The 23,636-nt window shown below is 37.6% G+C and overlaps 2 protein-coding genes and 1 long non-coding RNA gene across 3 annotated transcripts in view; all 3 read left to right on the top strand.

Moving 5' to 3' along the window:
- LOC133986772 (vascular cell adhesion protein 1-like) lies at nucleotides 1–12,064 on the top strand. The gene is made up of 8 exons (XM_062426340.1): nucleotides 1–259; nucleotides 600–860; nucleotides 7,483–7,827; nucleotides 7,944–8,003; nucleotides 8,280–8,549; nucleotides 9,004–9,264; nucleotides 11,779–11,863; nucleotides 11,938–12,064. Exons 1-8 carry the CDS (start codon nucleotides 1–3, stop codon nucleotides 12,062–12,064), a joined length of 1,668 nt encoding a protein of 555 aa, XP_062282324.1.
- Nucleotides 12,065–12,167: 103 nt separating this feature from the next.
- On the top strand, nucleotides 12,168–13,385 carry LOC134000994 (uncharacterized). The gene is made up of 2 exons (XR_009927455.1): nucleotides 12,168–12,329; nucleotides 12,454–13,385. It is a non-coding gene; the product is annotated as an uncharacterized LOC134000994 (long non-coding RNA).
- Nucleotides 13,386–21,664: 8,279 nt separating this feature from the next.
- LOC133986756 (basement membrane-specific heparan sulfate proteoglycan core protein-like) overlaps nucleotides 21,665–23,636 on the top strand; it is an 11,433-nt gene continuing 9,461 nt past the window's right edge. Inside the window, exons 1-3 of the mRNA XM_062426339.1 lie at nucleotides 21,665–21,735; nucleotides 21,848–21,905; nucleotides 22,053–22,144. Of these exons, the coding sequence (XP_062282323.1) occupies nucleotides 21,665–21,735; nucleotides 21,848–21,905; nucleotides 22,053–22,144 (221 nt within the window). The remainder of the gene's footprint in view (nucleotides 21,736–21,847; nucleotides 21,906–22,052; nucleotides 22,145–23,636) is intronic.

The following is a 23,636-nucleotide window of genomic DNA, read 5'->3' as shown; positions in this document are numbered from 1 at the left end:
ATGCCTTCAGTGTCAGTGAGTCCTTCTGGTGAAATCATTGAGGGCAGTTCAGTGACTTTGACCTGTAGCAGTGATGCTAACCCAGCAGCTAAATACACCTGGTACAAGAAGAATGTAAATCCAGACCTTCAACCTCTCAGTAAAGAACCACAGCTTGTCTTCAGCTCCATCCAGTCCTCTGACTCTGGAGAGTATTACTGTACAGCTGAGAGCAGGATGGGGAAGAGGACATCTGAAAACATCTTTCTTGATGTGAAATGTGAGTGAAACTGCCTTTTCTTAATGTAATAAATAATTATTTGAACGAAGTTAGCCATAGAAAAGATTTTGCTAATAATCATTTACATAATTTAATGTAAATTCTCACAGAACTTTGTAACCATACAATTATCAGCAGGTTAAAACTGTTCTAACAATAACAAAAACAACATCATTTTTTGCCTGCTAAAAGCTTAGCTGAAGAGAAGAGTAGAAGATTATTTTTGTGTAAAGCAAAGAGAAGATGAAATACAGTATTTATTCACCTTGTACAATCAATAGCAGCTACAGTAGATGTTAAAGAGGCAGTTAATGTCAATCAGTCAATGAATCTCCTCCAGATGCTCCAAAGCTTCCCTCTGTGTCAGTGAGTCCCTCTGGTGAGATAGTGGAGGGCAGTTCAGTGAATCTGACCTGTAGCAGTGATGCTAACCCAGCAGCTAATTACACCTGGTACAAGGAGAATGAAGACTCACCAAAAGCATCAGGACAGATCTTCACCATCACTGATGTCAGACCTGAACACAGTGGGAATTATTACTGTGAAGCCCAGAACAGAAGAGGACGTCATAACTCCACCTTACATGTAATTGTTCTGAAAGGTAAGTTATATTTATTGAACTTCAGGAAGTCTTCGTCCAAGCTGTCACACACATACACACACACACACACACACACACACACACACACACACACACACACACACACACACACACACACACACACACACACACACACACACAATTATTGATGAGGTTTATCTTCTTTTTGTTGGTCTCAATCTTTAGGGAAACCAGTATTTATAATCATCATCATCAGGTTGATTCTGGCGGTCCTGATGCTGATTCCTCTGCTTCTATTGATTCTGTGTACAAGGTAAAACAATAAAGAAAACATTTGTTTTTGTTTTTTCTCATGAAAACACTTGCATAGCTTTTAAACCATGAATTTCTTTTCAATCCAGGAAGAAGAAAACTCTGAGCTCCACCACTGACCTGAATGAACCTGTAGAGACTATAGGGGTGAGAGAGAGAAACCTTATTGACAGAACTTATCCTAAAATACAGTTATGATCACTTGGCTCATGAATGCAAGCAAACACGTTTATAATGTCAACATAATATTTTAAAGAGACTAAATTTCAACAAAAGCTTTCCGATTAGAATCCAGTAATATTTTAAGCATTATAATTAAAATATTTTTAAAAAACGTACAGTATGCAAATTGCATGAATGAGGCTCATTGAGTCTCGTAGTGACATCTCTCCCCATCAGTTGGACTCTTGTCCTGTGTATGAGTACGTTTCAGACTTGTAGGTTGTCACTGTAGCACAGACAGAAGACACAGAGGAGCAGGAAGACCTGGAGTAAAATCCAGTCATGTTGGAGCCTCCTGAAAAGAAACCAACAACAAAGAACAGGACATCAGATTCATAGTTACAGTTATGAGATGTACCTCATTAAAATGTCATGTGATTTTGTTCTGATGCAGTTGAACCAGAGGCTGGACTCACCTGATGGAAACAGAAAGTAGTACAACAGTGAAATATGACAGTGGAGAGAGAGGCTGTAGAGGACCATGTGGACGTTTTCGTGTTCAGTTTTCAGCAGCAGCAGCAGGTAGAAGTGAGCAGCACAGACAGTCAGTAACAGCATGTAGCAGATGCTTTGAGAAGAATGTGCTGATGGCAGCTTGAACTGAATCATGTGGACGTGTCAAACATGATTGATTGTTTAGATCAGTTGAATATCAGGTGGTGTGTGTGACTCAACTGATTTATAATTTACTGAGTGTTCTGTCTGAGCTAATGCAAGCTTATTTTTAGTTATATTACAGATATTTAGGATTAGAGCTGCAATGCAAACTGTTATTTTAAATGTGTACATACTGTAATTAATCATTTTGAGGACATTGATTAGCTCATTGTGCAGTTTACTGTATATTTTCAGACACAATCTCAGTTCTATCACACTGTGCTGAATGTCACATTATCCAGGTATTGCAGTGGCTAATATACAATAAACAGCCAGCTTCCACAACATCTCTGTAGTTGGAAAAATGATTTCAGTTCCCTCTCACTGCTGCAGAGAGCGACAGTGTGCAGAAAGTTTCAGCTTAACATAGTTGTTTTGTTTATTTTTGACCATCTGAATGTATTTACCAGCTATGAAGTCAAATAAAATGTGAATCTGTTCTGTTGTGCTGATTTATTTCTCACTTTCCCTATGTTTTAGTATGAAACTTGTCACAGTGTAATAGTTTATTGTGATTTGGGATGTTGCTAAAATTAAGATGCACAGACACAGTCTGTATTGAAGAAGACCTTAATTGTCATTTCAGCTGTTTAATTTATTGTCAGTGCATTTAAACTCTTTGGGGTCACTCAGTGAAGCAGAATGTGTGGAAGTTTACTGAGTATGAAGCTTTTTCAGTATAACAGTCCATATTTGTTAGTGACAGCTGTAGATCACTGACTGAATCATTTTCATACTTAGACACCTCGACTTTGAGAGTCTGTTCAACTACTGTACAACAAGGTCACCAACGTGAACAATCAATGCTTCTGAAACTGAACCTCTAACTGTAATTCTTAATGAATTTAATGTCAAGTGTAAACAAATGAAAATGTGAGTAAATCATAAAAAGTGAAATGTGTGTAAACAATCATTGATGGATGGTAAAATGTCTCAGGGTTGTGATTCAGTATCTCTGATGTTGCAGTGCCCTCTAGTGGTGAAGCTTCAGTGTTGCAGATTCAGGCTTCATCACTGAGGTCTCCCTCCACTGTCTGCTTTAAAGGCTCAGTTCACCTGAATAACAAAAGAAAAACAAAAAAACACATTTTCTAACTTAGTTCCTGTAGTGTCTAGTCCTACAGATAGATTTGGAGGGGGGAATGAAGAGTTAGGAAAAAGTGAATTACCAGACCTCAGTAGCCCACTCCTCATATCTGCTTGAGTCCAATATTATATTAGCTGCTACTAACTTAACAGACCAAAATCTCCAACTGAAGTGTTGATGGTGTAGTTGCTCTGTGTGTAATTTAGGAATGTGTATAATACAACAAACACTTTATTGCATACATTCTATATAGAAGAAGAATGCCAAATATCTGATATCTTAATCAGGGGCAATTACTTCATATACATTAATCATCTGTTTGGTCTGTGAGGAGCATTATGACAGCACTTTACTAGACATAGTCTGCACTTGATTGAGGTGTGGACGTTTGTCAGTTTAATATCCATTAATTTGTGGTCAGGTACCAAATTTGGTACCAAATGTTTACTATTTGGAATACTGTATGAGTTATCAAACAGGTGGTGCAATTTGTGAAAGTGAATTATCAATATAGAGCTTTAAAAAAGACATTGGAAAAACCTTTTCTATTTTTCTAATCTAAATTTAGTTGTAGTGTAGGAGTGCTGCCACTAGATGGTGGTGACGAGCTGTGTTTTACTGATAGCAAGTATATTCCAGCAATTTGGCCATCTCTTTTTTTGGCATGTTTCTTTCTAGAAGGGTGAAGAGGATGGAGACTCCTGCATGAAGTAAATCCTACAGGCTCACTCTCAGGATGATCTATAGTCTGTTGTATGGTAAGATGTACAAAAAGCACGTAAACAGAACTCTACATGACATGTTTGGAAACGTCAAAACACAAGACAATAATAAACACATCAGCCATCTTGTAGATCCATACAAATTGCACACTGAATGACTCAAAATACCAATTCTATAGGCTACACTTTCTCATTTTTGGATGTGAGAATGACAGGTGGATTGCTGCAGCATGAGCAGTAATGCGGGTATTGCTATTAGACATTAATGGTGAAGAAAGAGCCGATCCTGAAGGTGAAGCTCTCAGTTTGCCAGTCTACGTTCAAACCCTCACCTATGGTCACAAAACCGAAAAAATTAACGGATCCACGGATACAAGCAGTCGTGATAAGTTTCCTCCAAAGAGTATGTAAGTTCAGCCTTAAAGACCTCAGTTCCATCACACTGTGGTGAATGTCACATTATCCAGGTATTGCAGTGGCTGATATACATTAAGCAGCCAGCTTCCACAACATCTCTGTAGTTGGAAACATAATTTCAGTTCCCTCTCACTGCTGCAGAGGGCGACAGTGTGCAGAAAGGTTCCAGTTTCATGCATTGCCTCAGTATCTCTGATGTTTCCCTCCACTCTAGTGGTGAAACTTCAGTGTTGCAGATTCAGGCTTCATCAGTGAGGTCTCCCTCAACTGCCTGCTTTAAAGGATCAGTTCACTTGAATAAAAAAAGAAACATATGTTCTCAATTTCATCCCGTAGTGTCTAGCCCAGCAGATAGGTTTGGATTCATTTTAGTGTCAAATCGTGATATTTAGGTGTTTTTCCTCAAAAGTTAGATTTGTCCTTTTTAAAGCTTTTTTTTTTTTTTAAATAAGGAAATCACAGTACACACGATTTTTTTTCCTGTGCCCTCAGCATTCAGCCTTTTTCCCGTTTTCATTTAAACTGTATCATGGTTCACAGGTCAAAGAGATGAACTGTATCTGTGCATCTTTACACAGCAGAAGAACTAATTTCTGATGTGCTCTGTGTTATAGTCAGCGTGATTGTGAATGAGTGAGTTTACATCTGTAGATATAAAACACGTTATGCTCTGATTTACACTTAGATCTCTGTATCATTTTTTTGATATACTTTGCTTTATACTTGTTTCTTGACACTTACAATTAAACACTATATTCAGCATGTGACTTTTTAGTTCCCATACTAATGCAGTGCATCTCTTTGAACTCATAGTGGTGTATTCAGTGTCTCAACATGCACTAGAAGTGTGAAGAGCTGCATCAAACCAACTGTCACACATCCTTCACATGTGTCACGCATTTTTTTACGCGCTGAACTATCATTGAACATCCTGATTCCCCTCACTTCTGCTAACAGATCACAGAGGACGAGCATCTCAACAGACAACGTCCTTCTCTGCTGTAAGTAGAACAGTTTACTGATATGACTATTACATGTTGTTTACATTATTTGATGTATTTTATTGTCTCTGAAGCCTCACAGAGAGATGAGAGGAGCAGCTATGACTTTAACAGCAGCAGCAAGTGGATTTGTTGTCTTCCTTCTTTCTGTGCCAGGTAGGCTATTGTATTACTTTTACAATGTATGTTATCTTATTCAAAAAAAGATGAAGGGATTTTAAAAAAAGGTAAATTAAAAATATCCCAGATTTTCTTTTTTCTGGGTTAAATGTAGGACTATGTGTGGGGCGTCACAGTGGTGCAATGGTTATAGCATTGTCGCCTCACAGCGAGAGGGTTTTGGGTTTGAACCCGCCAGTTTGGGCCCTTTGGTGTGGAGTTTGGATGTTCTCCTCGTGCTTGCGTGGTTTCTCTCCGGCTTCCTCCCAGAGACCGAAAATATGCAGGTCAGGTTAATTTGAGACTCTAAATTGCCCGTAGGTATGAATATGAGTGTGAATGATTGTCTGTAGGCTGGAAAAAACCGTCCGTTCGGTACGCTTGTCACGTTTCGGGGCACTTGTGTATTGTTCGGTTGGTTTGGTTCATGACACGCGCAACGTAAGCCTTGCCAGTAACCCAGAAAAGTTTTGTTTGTTTGTTGTTGTTGTTTTTCATTTGGCACGAGGCGGAGGCATTAGGCCTACATTATTATGTGGGGATGGAGGCCTTTGCTCCGTGCCAATAGCTTTCCAACAGTACGAGCACCGGCAGCTACTGACCTAAGAGAGCCTCACCATCTCCAGACAGGTTGATTATAGCAAAGCACTGCCAAATACACAAAAACACAAATAGTAGGCTACACAAACATGTGTGGATCCAAAATATCTCTACAAAATAAATATCTATAGCCTTTTATTATTAGCACGGCGGTTAATTTGTGACGAATAAATTATGCCATTTTATGTTGACGTGACCTTGATCTCTTAAAGAGATTATTATTATCATTATTATTATTATTGTTGTTGTTATTGTTATTGTTATTAATATTATTATTATTGTTATTGCTATTGCTATTATTATCATTATCATTTTAATTATTGTTATCATCATCATTACGTGCCACAGGCGAATTTGAGCAGCATCAATAAAACAGTCTCCTTAGGTGTTTTTTCTCTTTTATCCTGCAATGTGCTTATTGAAATAGGCTATATGCCATAATGTAGCCTGGGATAAGTTAAGATATTTATTTTAGTGTTGGCTTTTTGTATTTAAGCATTTTAGCATTGTGAGGCAAATTGATCCGTTTGAACAGGAGACGTGCAGCGGCTGTAAATAAACCAATGCGCAAAAAAAAAAAAAACTGACGCAGAAAAACAAAGTAGCACGGGACACAGGGCATTTCTAGTAACTTCATCAAGTAAATTAATGTTTTAAGGTGCATGCATGCACGACGATCATCATGTGACAGCTCTTTATATTGTTATGATCCAGGACCCCAGCCTGTGTTCACACCCTGTCTGTGTGTGTAAAATAATGTTAAATCGTCTATTTATCTTATACATGCATGCATATATTCTTCTTTTTCTATTCTTTTGTTCTATGATTGTAACAAAATGCACTTAGACTTTAATCTCCTCCTGATGTTTTAAGTCTGTTTGTTAATTTCTGCACTCTGCAACTGTAGCGCTGAACAACTGTTTTAGCTATTACAACTATAACTGTTTACCCTGCATGTGAAAACTTATTGACACCTATTTTACTTTAGCAGCTTACAGTTTTTTCTTTCACGTCAAGTGTTGCATTTCTTGCTGGTTTTCACACTTAGCTGAGCAGCAACTTGACCAAAGAACAAACAAAGAGGAAACTAGACAAGCACAGACTCTTCTTCTCATCCTGTTCAGTAAAACCACATTAATGTTCACAGCTTCAATACATTCTTGTTCCTTTACTGCGCCTTCAGTCTGTCTGATGTGCTGTCTCAGTGCAGAGATTAACTGTAAACAACATCTAAAACAGTTTTTTGTAGTGTAAATGCAAAGTATGTAAAAATATATTTGTACTTTTCTATGCCTGTTTTCACCCAGGCATAATTCAGAAGTAACATAATGAAAGTCATGAAATATAGTTAGACCTTTTCTGTATCATTCTTTCCCCCTTTTTCATTTACTTTTTACTTTTTTAATGAGGTGGAAAAGAAGTGTTATTCACTGATTCTTAACTTATAAATCTGATTGTGGTTTCTGATGTGCTCTGTGTTACAGTGGTACAGGGTCAGAATGGCTGGGGAGTGACTTACACTTCTACTCACATCTGTGCCGTAAAAGGATCAACAGTGGACATAAACTGCACCTACAGATACCCATCCATGATAAATAATGTTGATACTGTAGTTGATAAAACATTCTGGTTTACTAATTTGAGCAATACTGAACCTGTGGATCTGAAAAACGCAGGTCGTGTGCAGTATCACTGTGATAAGAACGACTGCACTCTGAGAATCACAGACCTGAAAGAGAGAGACTCAGCTGAGTACAAGTTCATGTTCATAACAAACCAACCAGGAGGGAAATATATGGGTTCAGCTGGAGTCACTTTGACTGTCACAGGTAACATTTTCATTAGAAGACTTATTCAATTCCAAACTTTGAATAACTTGGAAACACTGCTGTGAATGTTTGTGTTTATATTTTATAGCATTTCTATTCTTTCTTCACACATCCAGATCTCCAGGTGCAGGTGATCGGAGCAGCAGCCTGTAAAGACGGCACCTGTGAGCTGAAGTGTAACAGCAGTTGTCATCTAGATGATCGTCCCTCCTACGTCTGGTACAAGAATGGACAGAAAATAATGAACCAAACATCTTCTCTTTATTTACACAGTTTTCATCCTACAGACAGCTATTCCTGTGCTTTGAAAGGACATGAAACATTCTCCTCTCCTTCACTGTGTGAGTTTATCACAGTAAGAGTGATACGTGTCAGGTTATGATGGCAGCACTCTACAGCTGCATGAATAATTGGATCGTAAGGTTAAAACATGTCAATATTTTCTCCTTCAGATGCTTACAAGATGCCTTTTGTGTCACTGAGTCCCTCTGGTGAAATCATTGAGGGGAGTTCAGTGACTCTGACCTGTAGCAGTGATGCTAACCCAGCAGCTAAATACACCTGGTACAAGAAGAATGTAAATCCAGACCTTCAACCTCTCAGTAAAGAACCACAGCTTGTCTTCAGCTCCATCCAGTCCTCTGACTCTGGAGAGTATTACTGTACAGCTGAGAGCAGGATGGGGAAAAGGACACCTGCAAACATCTCTATTGATGTGAAATGTGAGTGAAACTGCCTTTTCTAAATGTAAAAAAGAAAAATAGTTTGAACAACTTTAGCCACAGAAAATGCTTTGCTAAAAATGTTTACAAAATTTGATGTAAATACTCATTGAAATGTGTAAAAGTACAATTTAGGATCAGGCGAACAGTCTGCTAATGATAATAATAAATTATAACAAGGGTAGTTTTTCTTGTTGCAACCGTAGCTAAAGAGAAGAGCAGAGGAATGTTTAGATCAAAACACAGAGAAGATGAAATAGAGTTTTTTCAGCTTGTACTGTCAATATCAGCCACAGTAGATGTTTAACAGGCAGTTTTATTAATTTTCACCTATTTAATGGAAACAACATTTCTCTGCCTGGGCTCCAAATCATCAAACATCCACTTTCAGATGCTGCCACGCATTAACCTTTTATACAAAACGTGTTATAATCAGTCAATTAATCTCCTCCAGATGCTCCAAAGCTTCCCTCTGTGTCAGTGAGTCCCTCTGCTGAGATAGTGGAGGGCAGTTCAGTGACGCTGACCTGTAGCAGTGATGCTAACCCAGCAGCTAATTACACCTGGTACAAGGAGAATGAAGACTCACCAAAAGCATCAGGACAGACCTTCATCATCACTGATGTCAGACCTGAACACAGTGGGAATTATTCCTGTGAAGCCCAGAACAGAAGAGGACGTAATAACTCCACCTTACATCTGAATGTTATGACAGGTAAGTTTTTCCATTCAGCTACACACACACACACACACACACACACACACACACACACACACACACACACACACACACACACACACACACACACACACACACACACACACACACACACACACACACACACACACACTGCACTCAGACTCATTACACACCATCTGATGTGATGCAACCCATGTTCATTAACCTCCATCTGTACCAAACCCATGTTGTGAAACTCCAGTGTCCAAAGAGAGGAATGAATCAGGGAAAAACCTTCAGAAACTAACCTGCTGCTGCATTATAAAGAGCAGTCATCAGTGTTTTAAGAACTTTAAGACGCTTTATGAGCGTGTTCCCTCCTGAGTTATGTCTGTGTTGTTGGGTCAGGTTAAGCCTATCCAATGTGGCATACTCATTATACTTATACAGTAAAACATGTTTGTGTGATTCACTTCTGACTGGAGGAATTAGCTCAATTCAAATCATGGTGAAGAGAGATCTGAGCAAGAGAAAACTCTGAATTTACTTATCAATGAGTTTATTATGCGCAAGTTATATTTCAAAGGAGTATTTGACCTCTGATTAGGCTGATGTGATGCAGGCTTTTTAATATTAAATTAAATTAAATTAAATTAAATTGTGGAGTGTGATAAGTGAGGATACAAGAGACGGAGATGCGTCGAGTCAGCTTTACTCTCCACTTTTTATAAATATATAACACAGTACAGCGAGTGAGGTGAAACTGCCACAACAACGTAAACCCGGAACTAGTACCCTGTAAACGTCTCCCTTAAAGGTACAGTCTCTTGGTGAATGTCCCTCTCAGTCTTTATGGTGAATGTCTCCTTCAGTGTTCATTGTGGGTCACCACAATATTATATTATGTTATATTATATTATATTATATTATTATAATACTTTTTTACTTTATTTCATTTTATTTATCTAGTGGAGAGAGAAGCACTCATGAATACAAGCAGCCAAGGGGATATGTTTACACTCTGCACTGCTTCACTCTATGAGCTCAAGACTCTAAATATTGAATTTAGTGAAGGAAGTTGAGATGTGACCAAGAGTATTGAGACACATCCGATCAAGAGAAGGTTTTGGGACAAACTGTGGACACACTGGAGGAGTTAAATCTCCAGATGGTGTTGGAGAAGTTAGAGTCTCTGCTGTGAATGACCGTTTTTCAATGTAACTCATCTCTAGAGAGTTATAATTCTTGTCTCAAAGGAAAATGCAGGAACTTGTGAGAATAATTTTTACAATAGCACCCTCTACTGGGCCAAATTACATTTATGGTTCATCACTCAGCAAAGCATCACACATTATCAGCTGTACTGAGAAAGCTGCAGGAAGAGAGGAGAGTTTGCTCACTGCAGCTGCTAACACTGTGTTTTTACTTTACATGCAGAATTCATAATCCAGATGATAACACTCATTGTAGTTGTTAGTGTGCGCTCACAGCAATGAACAACAGCGCTTTGGAGACACTTAATGCTCTACATTTTAAATTAATGAATAAATTCATTATTATGAAATATAATCTTATCATAATTTCATCTTCCTTATTTTCACAATAACATAGTATATATTGCATAAAGGTTTATTTCCTAATGGTGTTTTACTTAACTGACTTTTATTTTATAATAGGGTTTTTCAGCAGAATGACTTTTGGCCATAATGACATAATGGCTGATCCTTCTCTGCTGTAGGGCTCTGACATTGACTAGTTTTACAAACACATTAGATGCAATGGAAGAGGAGAAAAACTATTTCAAAATGGATTATTGTTTCAAGATGCTCTTAGGCGAGAAGTTAGTAGTTTGTTTTGTTTTTTATCAAGAGAGAGCGTAATTGAAATTTTGCTCAAACGTTTTCGGGGATGTGAGGTCCTGCCAGCGGAGCTGAGCTGTAACATCATCTATGTACGCTGCTGCAGGTTTGGCCTCTATTGCAATTTTCGCAGTGGGGCTGTTAATAATTAAGTGTGTTTGCAAATCTGCTGCAGCTTTTTCAGACATGTGACCAACTGGTCATCTCAGCTGTGAGCAGCCTCTGATCTGACTCTGAGATGATCAACCAGTCATCTGAGGGAGAAACATGGACGCTAGGTCTGAGAGCTTTCTGCTGCTAACTCAGTGGCTAGCTCTGCGGTTAGCTCGACAGTTAGCTCAGCTAACTGGCTACCTGTAGACTGTAGTAGTAGTGTGCGCTGAATGTATTTATACTTCTACAGCAGCAGGGGCGGGCTTATGCTCCGGTGTGTAACCGTGTTATTGGGTAACCACCGCGTTATGTAATGCGGCAGTGATTTTCAGACCCGCCCATTGAATCCAGACACAGAAATCTTGAAACACAGTTTGTGAAGCCTAGCTCCACAATTCAAATCTAAATGGTTGAAATGCTTTTTACACCTTTTTTAGAAATACATTCATGACCTATTTAATGTGTTTAGAAGAAAATGTCTGAATTCACTTTACACAGTCTTTAATGTTTGTGTTTTCTTTTGATATCTATTTCCCAGGAACAGGAATAACAATCATCGCTGCTGGAGGAACAGCTGCTGTTCTCCTGCTTATCACAATCCTCTCTGTCTTCCTATGGATGAGGTAAGCAGTTCTGTTTCACTAAATCATTGTTCAAAATTCAGTCATCTGTGTTTTTAATTAATTCTCCTCACCAGGAAAAAGAGAGCCTCCCATCAATCGTCTGAGGCTGAGGAGAGACCAGACGACAGAGAGAGGGTGAGGAGGGAGAGTTATACTATTCTACCCTGGTTTCACACTTCCACACTCACTATCTTAAAGTGACACTAGAAAACTCATCTGACTGTGAAGCTCGTCATGTTGTTTCTTAACAATCCTTCTTCACAGAAACCAACACTTTCCTAATTTCTATCACCCTCCAGACACAGCCAGCAGAGCAAGATAACATTCTGTACGCCAGCGTGGTCTTCACCAACAACCAGGCAAAACCTCTCTCATCATCATCAGGTCAGCTCCACAGACACACGGAGGGAGAAGAAGTTATTGAGTACGCTGCTGTCAAGTTTAACAGAGCCGGTAAAACCCCGAGGTGAGCAGCTCTTCACACAGTAACACAGTAACAACTGTTTTATTTTAGTTTTTTATTTGTTACATTTGCTGTTACATTTTTATTATTCAGATTCACCTGATTAATTTTTTAATTTCCCTCTCAGAACCAGAGGTCAGAAAACTAGGGAAGATCCAGCTGCACTGTACAGCACAGTCAAGAAAACATGAACACATCAGCAATCTCATGTTTTTTTGTTGTTGTTTTGGAAAACAATGAGAAAATACTCCCACATACTGCTTGCTTATTGCTGGAATATTAATTAAAGGGGACCTATTATGTTTATCCTTATTTTCAGTGATGTATTTAATGTCACAATGTCAGCTATTCATTTTAAAAGAGGCTGATGTGTCAAATAATGAGGTAAACATAGATGAAATCCCTGTGAGCAAAACGCATCAGCTTCAGACCACTCTGAACACTCGGTTTCCAACTTGTTTTTTTTCTACTTTTTGCTCGAGCTGATAATCCTGGGGACTTCAGCAAAACCTTGGTAGTAAAACCTGCTAACATGTGGTATCACCTCACCTGTGTCTTTTAGTGAAGGAGCTGTCGATACATGCAGGTGTTATTATTAACATTGGGTTAGAAGAAATATACTGAAGATTATTATAACTTGCCGCTTTGTACATATATCAGTATTAGAGTATCACTAACAAGTGGTAAGCTTGTATTTTTGAAGATATTTTTAAAAAACAACACACGAGTATTCTAGAACTTTTATTGAACTACTTGTAATTCCCTACTGCTGCCACTAGTTGGCAGTAATGAGTTATATTTCATTGATGACAGAATGTGTATGTTATGTATTTACAGTATATCTTCCAGGTTCATTATCACAACCAGTTATATTGTCAGTCAAGTATCTTTTTATTTCAACTGTCTTACTGTAACATTACAATTGTCTTTTTTTGCATTCTTTATATATATTATTACAGTCCATTTTTGTTCTATATCACAATTTCAGTACCATGTAACTACATTTGTCCTCATTCATTGTAGTTTTGTATTAAATACATTTACTCAATTGTAATTGTAGAGATGAGTCATTTATTGTGACTGTGATTGAAGTATATCAGAATGTTAGATTTTGAATGACGTCAAAATACAGAAGTAATACATTTTATGATCAGATTCACACATAGATTTTTGTATCACTGATTTTTTTTAAATTCTGTTTTTGTACTGAGCTTCAGCATGTGACTTCTTACATCCCATACTGTTGCAGTGCATCTCTTTGAACTCATGGTGGTGTGTTCAGTGTCTCAAGATGCATGAAACCAACTGTCATCACCTTTTATTTTATTCTTTAGACACTGAACTACATCCACATTTAAAAAGAGAAAGATAATATAAATGGCTCATTTTTTCTCTACCCTCATTAAATTACTAACAAGCCAGAACACTGGACTTATTCTCTTGAACAAAGATTATATTAAGTCAGAACCTTCAGCTCATGTGACAGACGGTTTTCAATCCACAGCTGCTTAGTAACACATAGATTTACTAACGACACATGCTTCTAACTCAGAGTCCCTTTATTATTATTCACATCGAACCTTTTTATTTTGGTACTTCAGTCTGATATCTCAATGCTATGAATGATCGTCAGTGGTGAGCCTTTAAGCTGCTTTCACTATGTTTTCGTCACTTCATGTTCTCACATATCTCTGTGGTTTGCTTTCAGTTTAATAGTTTATTATGATTTGGGATGTTGCTAAAATAGACAAAATTTGCATTGAATAAGACCTTAACTGTCATTTCAGCTGTTTATTCTCTTTTCAGTGCATTCAAACTCTTTGGGGTCACTCAGGGAAGCAGCATGTGAGGCAGTTTACTGAGTGTGAAGCCTTTTCGCTAATGCTTTATTAACTTAAAGTGTAAACAGGTTAAGATGCAAATGTAACCCCCGGTTACCAAAATCCTATAATTAGATAATGTAAATAAAATAGATTACTTGATTGATTTATAATTTACTGAGTGTTCTGTCTGAACTAATGCAGGCGTATGTTTAGTTTATTACAGATATTTAGGATTAGAGCTGCAATGCAAACTGTTATTTTAAATGTGTACATACTGTAATTAATCACTTTTGAGGAATCCTGAGTTTACTGTATATTTTCACATTTCAAACATTATCTCAATTCCAGCACACTTTTCCTGAATGTCACATTATCCAGGTATTGCAGTGGCTGATGTACAATAAACAACCAGCTTCCACAACATCTCTGTAGTTGTGTAGTTGGAAACATGATTGCAGTTCCCTCTCACTGCTGCAGAGGGCGACAGTGTGCAGAAAGTTTCAGCTTTCATTCAAAAACTCATTATCTCTGATGTTGCACTGCCCTCTAGTGGTGAAGCTTCAGTGTTGCAGATTCAGGTTTCATCACTGAGGTCTCCCTCCACTGTCTGCTTTAAAGGCTCAGTTCACCTGAATAAGAAAAAAACACATTTTCTCACTTACCTCCTTAATTGTTAGATTTAGGTGTTTATTTCAAAAGGTAGGTACATCATGTTTAATGTTTCCACCCTATTTAAAGAACATCTCAGTACAAAATCTACCTGATAGAACCATGAAAATATATATTTTTTATCTGTGGCCTCAATAGTCAGCCTTTTTTCCCTGTTCATTTAAACTGTATCATGGTTCACAGGTCAAACAGATGAACTGTAGAGAGCATCGGTGCATCTTTACACAGCAGAAGAACTGATGTCTGGTGTGCTCTGTGTTACAGTCAGAGTGATTGTGAATGAGTGAGATTACAACTGTAGATGTAAAACATTTTGTGATCTGATTTACACATAGATCTCTGTATAATTTTTCATGTACTTAATTTTTATTTGTTTCTTAATACATACAATAAACACTGTGCTCAGCATGTAACTTCTTACTTCCCGTACTGATGCACTTCATCTCTTTGAACTCATGGTGGTGTGTACAGAGTCTCAACATGCACCAGAAGTGTGAAGAGATGCATCAAACCAAATGTCACACATATGTCACGTGTTTTCTTTAGACACTAAACTGTCATGCATATTCATATTAATAAGAAAGAGGAAGGAAATGTACTCATTTACTTTAAGCCTGATATCTGACTTCTGCTCACAGACCACAGAAGACGAGCATCTCAACAGACAACATCCTTCTCTGCTGTGAGTAGAACAGTTTACTGATATGACTATTACATGTTGTGAACATTATTTGATGTATTTTAATGTCTTCCGTCTTTCTGTGTCAGGTACTGTATATCTGCATTTACATTGTAGGACATGTAGGTTTGATGTATGATGATGTGTGATGCAGTATGATGAATAACTTTTCAATTTTACAACATCAAACATTCACTTCTGTTTATTTCTATGTAACCTATAGCTGTTGAATGAAGTCAAAATAACATCAGTATTGATTGCTGAACACTGTAATAAGATGTTTAGATGTGTCTGCGTCATGAGTGCTGGGGGTGGGGCCTGGCTGATATGGTTTGTCCAGCCTTCCTCCTTAGATAGTAAGAATCATATATTTTTATACATGCATATGAATATATTTATAGTTATATGATGGTACAGCAATGCACTGAAAATCATCTCATCCTGATGTTTAAACTCTGTTTGTTCATTTCTGCACTCTGTACTGTAGAGGTGGACAACTGTTTTAGCTTTTACAGCTATAACAGTTGCCCCTCCCTGTGAAAACTTATTGGCGCCTCTTCTATTTTATCTGCTTTTACCAGTTTCTCACACTTCATGTTCTGCATTTCTTTGTGGTTTTCACACTTAGCTGAGCAGCAACTTGACCACAGCACTGAGACTGCTCTTGTTAAGGACTTCAGGTCAGTGGCAGTATTTCCATGTTAGTATTACTGGATATCAGTGCTGCATCTGACACGGTTGACCCCAACATATTACTAAAATGACTAAAAACTGGGTGGGACTTTCTGGCACAGTACTAATCTAATTTGATTCTTACCAAAAGGACAGAAGCCATTTAGTGTCAATAGGTAATAACTAGGACACATATGCTAGCTTTATACAAATGTATGTTTGTTGTTATTGAAACAATTAAATACTGTTCAAAAACTCTGCTGTCAGGTATGATACCTGTTAGGAACTAGTTACATTCACTCATCCGTTCACACACACACACACACACACACACACACACACACACACACACACACACACACACACACACACACACACACACACACACACACACACACACACACACACACACACACACACACACTGGAGTATCAGAGCTTTTACTGATCTACTTGTAATTTTCTACTTCTGCCACTAGATGTCCGTAGTGAGTTATATTTTAGTGATAACACCATTTCTACTGTCCTTTCTGTGTTTACAGTATGTCTTTCAGTTTCATTATTACTAACAGGGTTATTGTCAGTCAATGATTCTAACATTAATCTTATGATTTATTTCTGATGCCTTACTGTAACATTACAATTGTCTATTTCTCTGCTTTCTTTACATTACATTTAGTTTTTGTTCTATATCACAAATACACTGTCATGTTATTACATTTCTCCTTGTTCTTTGTTGCTTATTAAAAACAACATGATACCCAAAAGACAAATCCTCTTTCCCTTCACCTGCTGTTTGGCTTGATAAGTCAGTGTTTAGTAAGACTCTTTTAAATAGTTAAATGAGTATCTGTTGTTTGCAGTCACATAGTTCGTGTATTCATTCATTTTGTGCCCACATGTAAAATCACGTTGACACTGAAAGCTTTTGTATTGAAATTATATTACTCTTATACTCCCTCTTAAATAGATTAAAATAAATTCATAGTTTTCAATCAACACATCATTACTTCTTGACTTCCATCTACTGGCAACAGACTCATTTTTGCATGTTAATAATGTAAAGAGGAAGGAAATGGGGTTTATTTTTAACAGCTTGACTTCTGTCTTCTGCCTGCAGACCACAGAGAGAGACGGGATCTTATGAAGACAACGTCCTTCTACATCGAAGTCTTGTCTTTTTTCTTCTTGGACAAACATGTTTTATTTTCTCTGAAGTCAGAGAGATGAGAGGAGCAGCTATGGGTTCAACAGCAGCAGCGAGTGGATTTGTTGTCTTCCTTCTCTCTATGTCAGGTACTGTATATCTACATTTACACTACAGGTACATTGTAGCTTGTTCAGGGCATAGGTTTGGTTTCATATTGGTTGGGACTTTTTTTTTTTTTTTGGTTGACCAATACACACATTTATGTAAACTTGCCCACATTTTGATTTGCACATTTCTCACATTTTGGATTAAAATAAAATAAAATATTTTTCAGGCTTATTTTTAAGTTAATCAAAGACTTAAATAAATGATTTTTAAGATTTTTTTCTGGCTAGACACCTTTATTAGCAGTAGAGTGATAGGAAATCACGGGAGAGAGGGGGGATGTGACATGCAGCAAACCAATCGACCACCTGCGCGCCAGTAATTGAAACTTAAGTATGATTGAGTTTACTTTCACGTTATGTTAATCTAAACAGTCTACTGCGTCTTGTCTCTGTTTTACTGTGTAGGTACGGAGACACTGTGACTTGGTGATTAGCACTGTCAAGGTCTTGGGTGGGTGATACACGGCTGGGGCAGGGCTTTACTGTGTGGAGTTTACATGTTCTCCCCGTGCTTGTTTGGGTTTACAGAAAACATGTATGATAGGTTCATTCTCCTGTGATGAAAGCATAGATCTGGAGTTAGTCCCTGGCGGCTGCACATTGGCTGCTCACTGCTCCTAATACTTAAGATATATTACTGTATAACTGTATGTGTGACAAATAAAGTACAAAACACTACTGAGGGAGACAAAGCAATGTTCAAACATGAATCTATCTTAGAAACTTTAACAGTTTCTATGTTCTAACCAACTCATTAACTTACTGATTGTAATTTTATAACACCAGAGCCTGCTGCTTCACCATTTTGTCTCTAGCTTGCATACAAATCCACACCAACTGTATGAGACATTCACCTTTGTTTCTTTAAAACAGATCTAAAGCAAACTAAATATTTGTAGACTTGTTTCCTAGTTTCCTTTACAGGTTTACAAACTGAAACACCTCCATTAATGTAAGTAAAAATAAGTATTTTCCCTGGATGTTGTTTTGAATCTGATTGTGGTTTCTGATGTGCTCTGTGTTACAGTGGTACATGGTCAGAATGGCTGGGGAGTGACTTACACTCCTACTGAGATCTGTGTCTTAAAAGGATCAACAGTGGACATAAGCTGCACCTACAGATACCCATCCTGGATAAATTATGTTGAGAAAACATTCTGGTATACAAAAAAGATTATTAATAAAGAACCAGTAGATCTGAAAACAGACTCAGAGTACAGAGGTCGTGTGCAGTATCACTGTAATAAGAACGACTGCACTCTGAGAATCACAAACCTGAGAGAGAGCGACTCAGCTGTGTACAAGTTCAGGTTCATAACAAACCGACCAGAAGGGAAATATACTGGTGAACCTGGAGTCACTTTGACTGTTGCAGGTAACATTTTATTTGATATTGAGCAAAGTATTAGTTCAAGCAGAGCACAGAGCTTTACCAGCTACTTGGCTACCAGCTGACTAATAACAATCATCATATCCAAAGGAGTGTGTCCATTAAAACTTTTTATACTACTCTGCTTACATGCTAATGCTAACACCATCTGTCAAATCTCTTCATTATGTGCAAAGCTTTTCCACCAAATCTAACTTCATAACCATTTGCTATAAATGTTTAATTTCTTGATGTTGTGATCAGTTAGTTTACTGTGAACATGTGGGTATTTGATTGTCTGTACTGTGTGTTAACAACTAATTCTGAAATTATATTTATTAGTTGATCCAGGCGTCCAAGTGCAAGTTAGAACATCTTCATCCAACTCATATTCCACCAGGACAGAGCTGACATGTCACAGCAATTGTCGGCTGCCTGTTCATCCTTCTTACATCTGGTACAAGAATGAGCTACCGACTGAGGAGACGACATCTTACTTTTATCCGAGCCAAATTAATCCTGATGACTACTACTCTTGTGCTCTATCAGGATACGAATCTTTCCGCTCTCCTCCAGTGTGTGAGTTTACTCTTCTCTTCATTAACGCATCAAGTGAAAACTTTGACCCAAATAGTTTACAAGAAGTCAGACCCGGTTTTAACTCTTACACAATTTCATTTATTCTTGTACTTTTATCAACATAACTATTTTACTCAGACCAAAATGTGATGTTTTTTCTTTATTTTAATAATATGCTAGCTTGTGCTAAGGTGTGTAAGTGTAGTTAAGTACAGGACACACAATACAAGCAATGTGATGTCACAGCAGGATTTATAGAAAGAAACAAAAAATGTGAGTGAACAGCGAGGAAGGTAGACCTACAATATCTGAATCTATAGGGCCAATAACATTAATTGTCAAAAGTCAAACTGAAAATTAATTCTTCTTTATTTTATTTATTCCTGCATCCATTATTGTCTTTAGAGTATAAATGATCAGAAAATGAAACAGGTCTTATCTTCAAGTTAATATGTGTTCATATAATGTCTTACAGATGCCCCAAAGCTTCCCTCTGTGTCAGTGCGTCCCTCTGCTGAGATAGTGGAGGGCAGTTCAGTGACTCTGACCTGTAGCAGTGATGCTAACCCAGCAGCTAAGTACACCTGGTACAAGAAGAATGTAAATCCAGACCTTCAACCTCTCAGTAAAGAACCACAGCTTGTCTTCAGCTCCATCCAGTCCTCTGACCCTGGAGATTATTACTGTACAGCTGAGAACCAGCTGGGGAAGAGGACATCTGAATACATCTTTATTGATGTGAAATGTGAGTGAAACAGTTTGTTTTTTAAAGCCAAAAACTATTTAAAATTGACAACTTTGCACTTTTTTTAAAACCAAAACTCTTTTAGCAGATCATGCATGTTTTTTTTTCAATTTACTGTAAAAGTAAATTTAACAGTTCTGTTCACTTCAATTCAGATGTATATACATTTCAGTTATTTATAAGAACAGCACACGTGAATCAACATTTTTGTAATAGCCAGATTGCTAATTCTCAGCTCTAGTCCCACGGGGAAATGTTCTGAAACCAATGATATGATGGCTAAAAGTTAGAGGCAGAAAATAAGAAGATGCCACAAAGACAATAGCAACAAAGTATGCACTTAAAAGACAGTTCATAAGTCATGCAGAGACAGAAAAACATTAATATAATATCCACTATTCATCCATTCACCAGGCCGCCTTCAAGTTTCCAGATGCTCCACATGCATGTTGTTGTTTTTAAAATCAATGTGCCGCTGTTGTAATCATCACCTTAAAATAATCTGTGTTAACACATCTTTTACAGATGCTCCAAAGCTTCCCTCTGTTTCAGCAAGTACCTCTGCTGAGATAGTGGAGGGCAGTTCAGTGACTCTGACCTGTTACAGTGATGCTAACCCAGCAGCTAATTACACCTGGTACAAGAAGAACCAAATACTGCAACAAGGACCAGAAGTAATTTATTATTTCAATTCCATTAGCTATAAAGACAGAGGGTCCTACCACTGCAAGTCTAAGAATGATTATGGCCAGATCAACTCTTCATCTCATTTCATTGATGTCCGCTGTAAGTACAAAATAAATAAAATATCTGACACACAAAGAGGGGTTGAACAGTACATTTTGATTTATCTGCATCTGAGTTTAGACTGGTGGAAGAAACACAATGTACTAAAAGGAGGAAGACTGAAAGGTAGATTCTAGCATGACTGCGTGATATGAATTAATTCACTCCACCCCACTTAAAAGTAAAATAATAAAAAACTGTTGTTGCTTTTTTCATTCTTTAGTCCCTCCTGCTGCTCATGTCCTAGTTTTTGCATGTGTAGAGATGAACCTGAGGGAAAATACTGATTACTTTTGTCTCTATACATATTACCTTCCAGATGCTCCAAAGCTTCCCTCTGTGTCAGTGAGTCCCTCTGCTGAGATAGTGGAGGGCAGTTCAGTGACTCTGACCTGTAGCAGTGATGCTAACCCAGCAGCTAATTACAGCTGGTACAAGGAGAATGAAGACTCACCTATAGCATCAGGACAGATATTCACCATCATTAATTTCAGACTTGAACACAGTGGGAATTATTACTGTGAAGCCCAGAACAGAAGAGGACGTCATAACTCCACCTTACATCTGATTGTTGTGAAAGGTAAGTTATGATCATTGATCTTCACACTCATGCATGTATACAGCACAAGAGGTCAGCACTGACTGAAGAGGTTTATCTGCTTTCTGTTGGTCTCAAGGTTTAGGGAAATCAGTATTTATAATGAACATCATCAAGTTGATTCTGGCGGTCCTGATGCTGATTCCTGTACTTCTTCTGCTTCTGTGGATGAGGTAAAACAATATAGAAAACATTTGTTCTTTTTTCATCAAAACACTTTAATATCTTTCAAATTATGAATTTCATTTAGTTAAACATTTCTTGCTTTTGTTGGATTCAATCCAGGAAGAAGAAAGCTCTGAGCTCCACCACTGACCTGAATGAACCTGTAGAGACTATAGAGGTGAGAGAGAGAAACCTTATTGACAGAATTCGTCAACATGAAGCTGTACAATTTATATTTAAAATGCAGCGTAAAAAAACATGTAATTACATGCAAGTTTCATGAATGACATCCATTAATCCTCATTTTGATATTTCTCTCCATCAGTTGGACTCTCGTCTTGACTATGAGAACGTCTCAGACTTGCAGGTCGTCACTGCAGCACAGACAGAAGACACAGAGGAGAAGGAAGACCTGCAGTAAAATCCAGTCATGTGATTTTGTTCTGACGCAGTTGAACCAGAGGCTGGACTCACCTGATGGAAACAGAAAGTAGAACAACAGTGAAATATGACAGTGGAGAGAGAGAGAGGCTGTAGAGGACCATGTGGACGTTTTCATGTTCAGTTTTCAGCAGCAGCAGCAGGTAGAAGTGAGCAGCACAGACAGTCAGTAACAGCATGTAGCAGATGCTTTGAGAAGAATGTGCTGATGGCAGCTTGAACTGAATCATGTCAAACATGATTGATTGTTTAGATCAGTTTAATATCAGGTGGTGTGTGTGACTCAACTGATTTATAATTTACTGAGTGTTCTGTCTGAACTAATGCAAGCTTATTTTTTAGTTATATTACAGATATTTAGGATTAGAGCTGCAATGCAAACTGTTATATTAAATGTGTAAATACTGTAATTAATCACTTTTGAGTAATCCTGATTGGCTTCTTGTACAATTTACTGTATATTTTCAGGCATTGCAGTGTCTGATATACAATAAACAGCCAGCTTCCACAATATCTGGTGGCCCCCTGGTGGCGTTTTTATAGAATGCAGTAAAGTTACTTCTGCGTTGGCATCATTTCAGAGGACTGGAACTCCCCGCCTGAGTTGGAAACATGATTTCAGTTCCCTCTCATTGCTGTAGAGGGCGACAGTGTGCAGAAAGTTTCAGCTTTAAATAGTATTTCAGGATCTGAATGTATTTACCAGATATGAAGACAAATACATTTTAATATTTTCTTTACATTTTTTATTTTGTGCTGATTTATTTCTCACTTTCCCTCTATTTTAGGATTAAACTTGTCACAGTGTTATAGCTTATTATGATTTGGGATGTTGTTAAAATGAAAATGCACAGACACAGTTTGTATTTGTTTGTTTATATTTGTCCATATTTGTTATTGACAGCTGTAGATCACTGACTGAATCATTTTCATACTTAGACACCTCGACTGTGAGTTTGTTTAACTACTGTACAACAAGGTCACCAATGTGAACAATCAATGCTTCTGAAACAGAACCTCCAACTGTAATGATTAATGAACTTAATGTCAAGTGTAAACATATTAAGATGCAACTCAATCATGAAAAGTAAAAACTACTCAGTAAATTTAAATGTGTGTAAACAATCAGTGATGGATGGTAAAATGTTGTCTCAGGGTTGTGATTCAGTATCTCTGATGTTTCACTGCCCTCTAGTGGTGAAGCTTCAGTGTTGCAGATTCAGGTTTCAACACTCAGGTCTCCCTCCACTGTCTGCTTTAAAGGTTCAGTTCAAGAAAAAACATGCAGATAGTTTTGAATTCATTTTACTTTCATATTGTGATATTTGGGTATTTTTTTCAATGTCATTTTAATATGTTTTCACTATTTAAATAGACGACATCTCTTTACACAATGTATCTGCAAGAACCAAGAAATACTTTTTTATCTATGCCCTCAAAATGAATCCCGTTTTCCTGTTCATTTAAA

Source organism: Scomber scombrus, chromosome 2, assembly GCF_963691925.1.
Source record: "Scomber scombrus chromosome 2, fScoSco1.1, whole genome shotgun sequence".
NCBI classification, from domain to species: Eukaryota; Metazoa; Chordata; class Actinopteri; order Scombriformes; family Scombridae; genus Scomber; species Scomber scombrus.
Note: the sequence above shows the minus strand (reverse complement) of the source record. Positions and strands in the feature narration are given on the sequence as shown.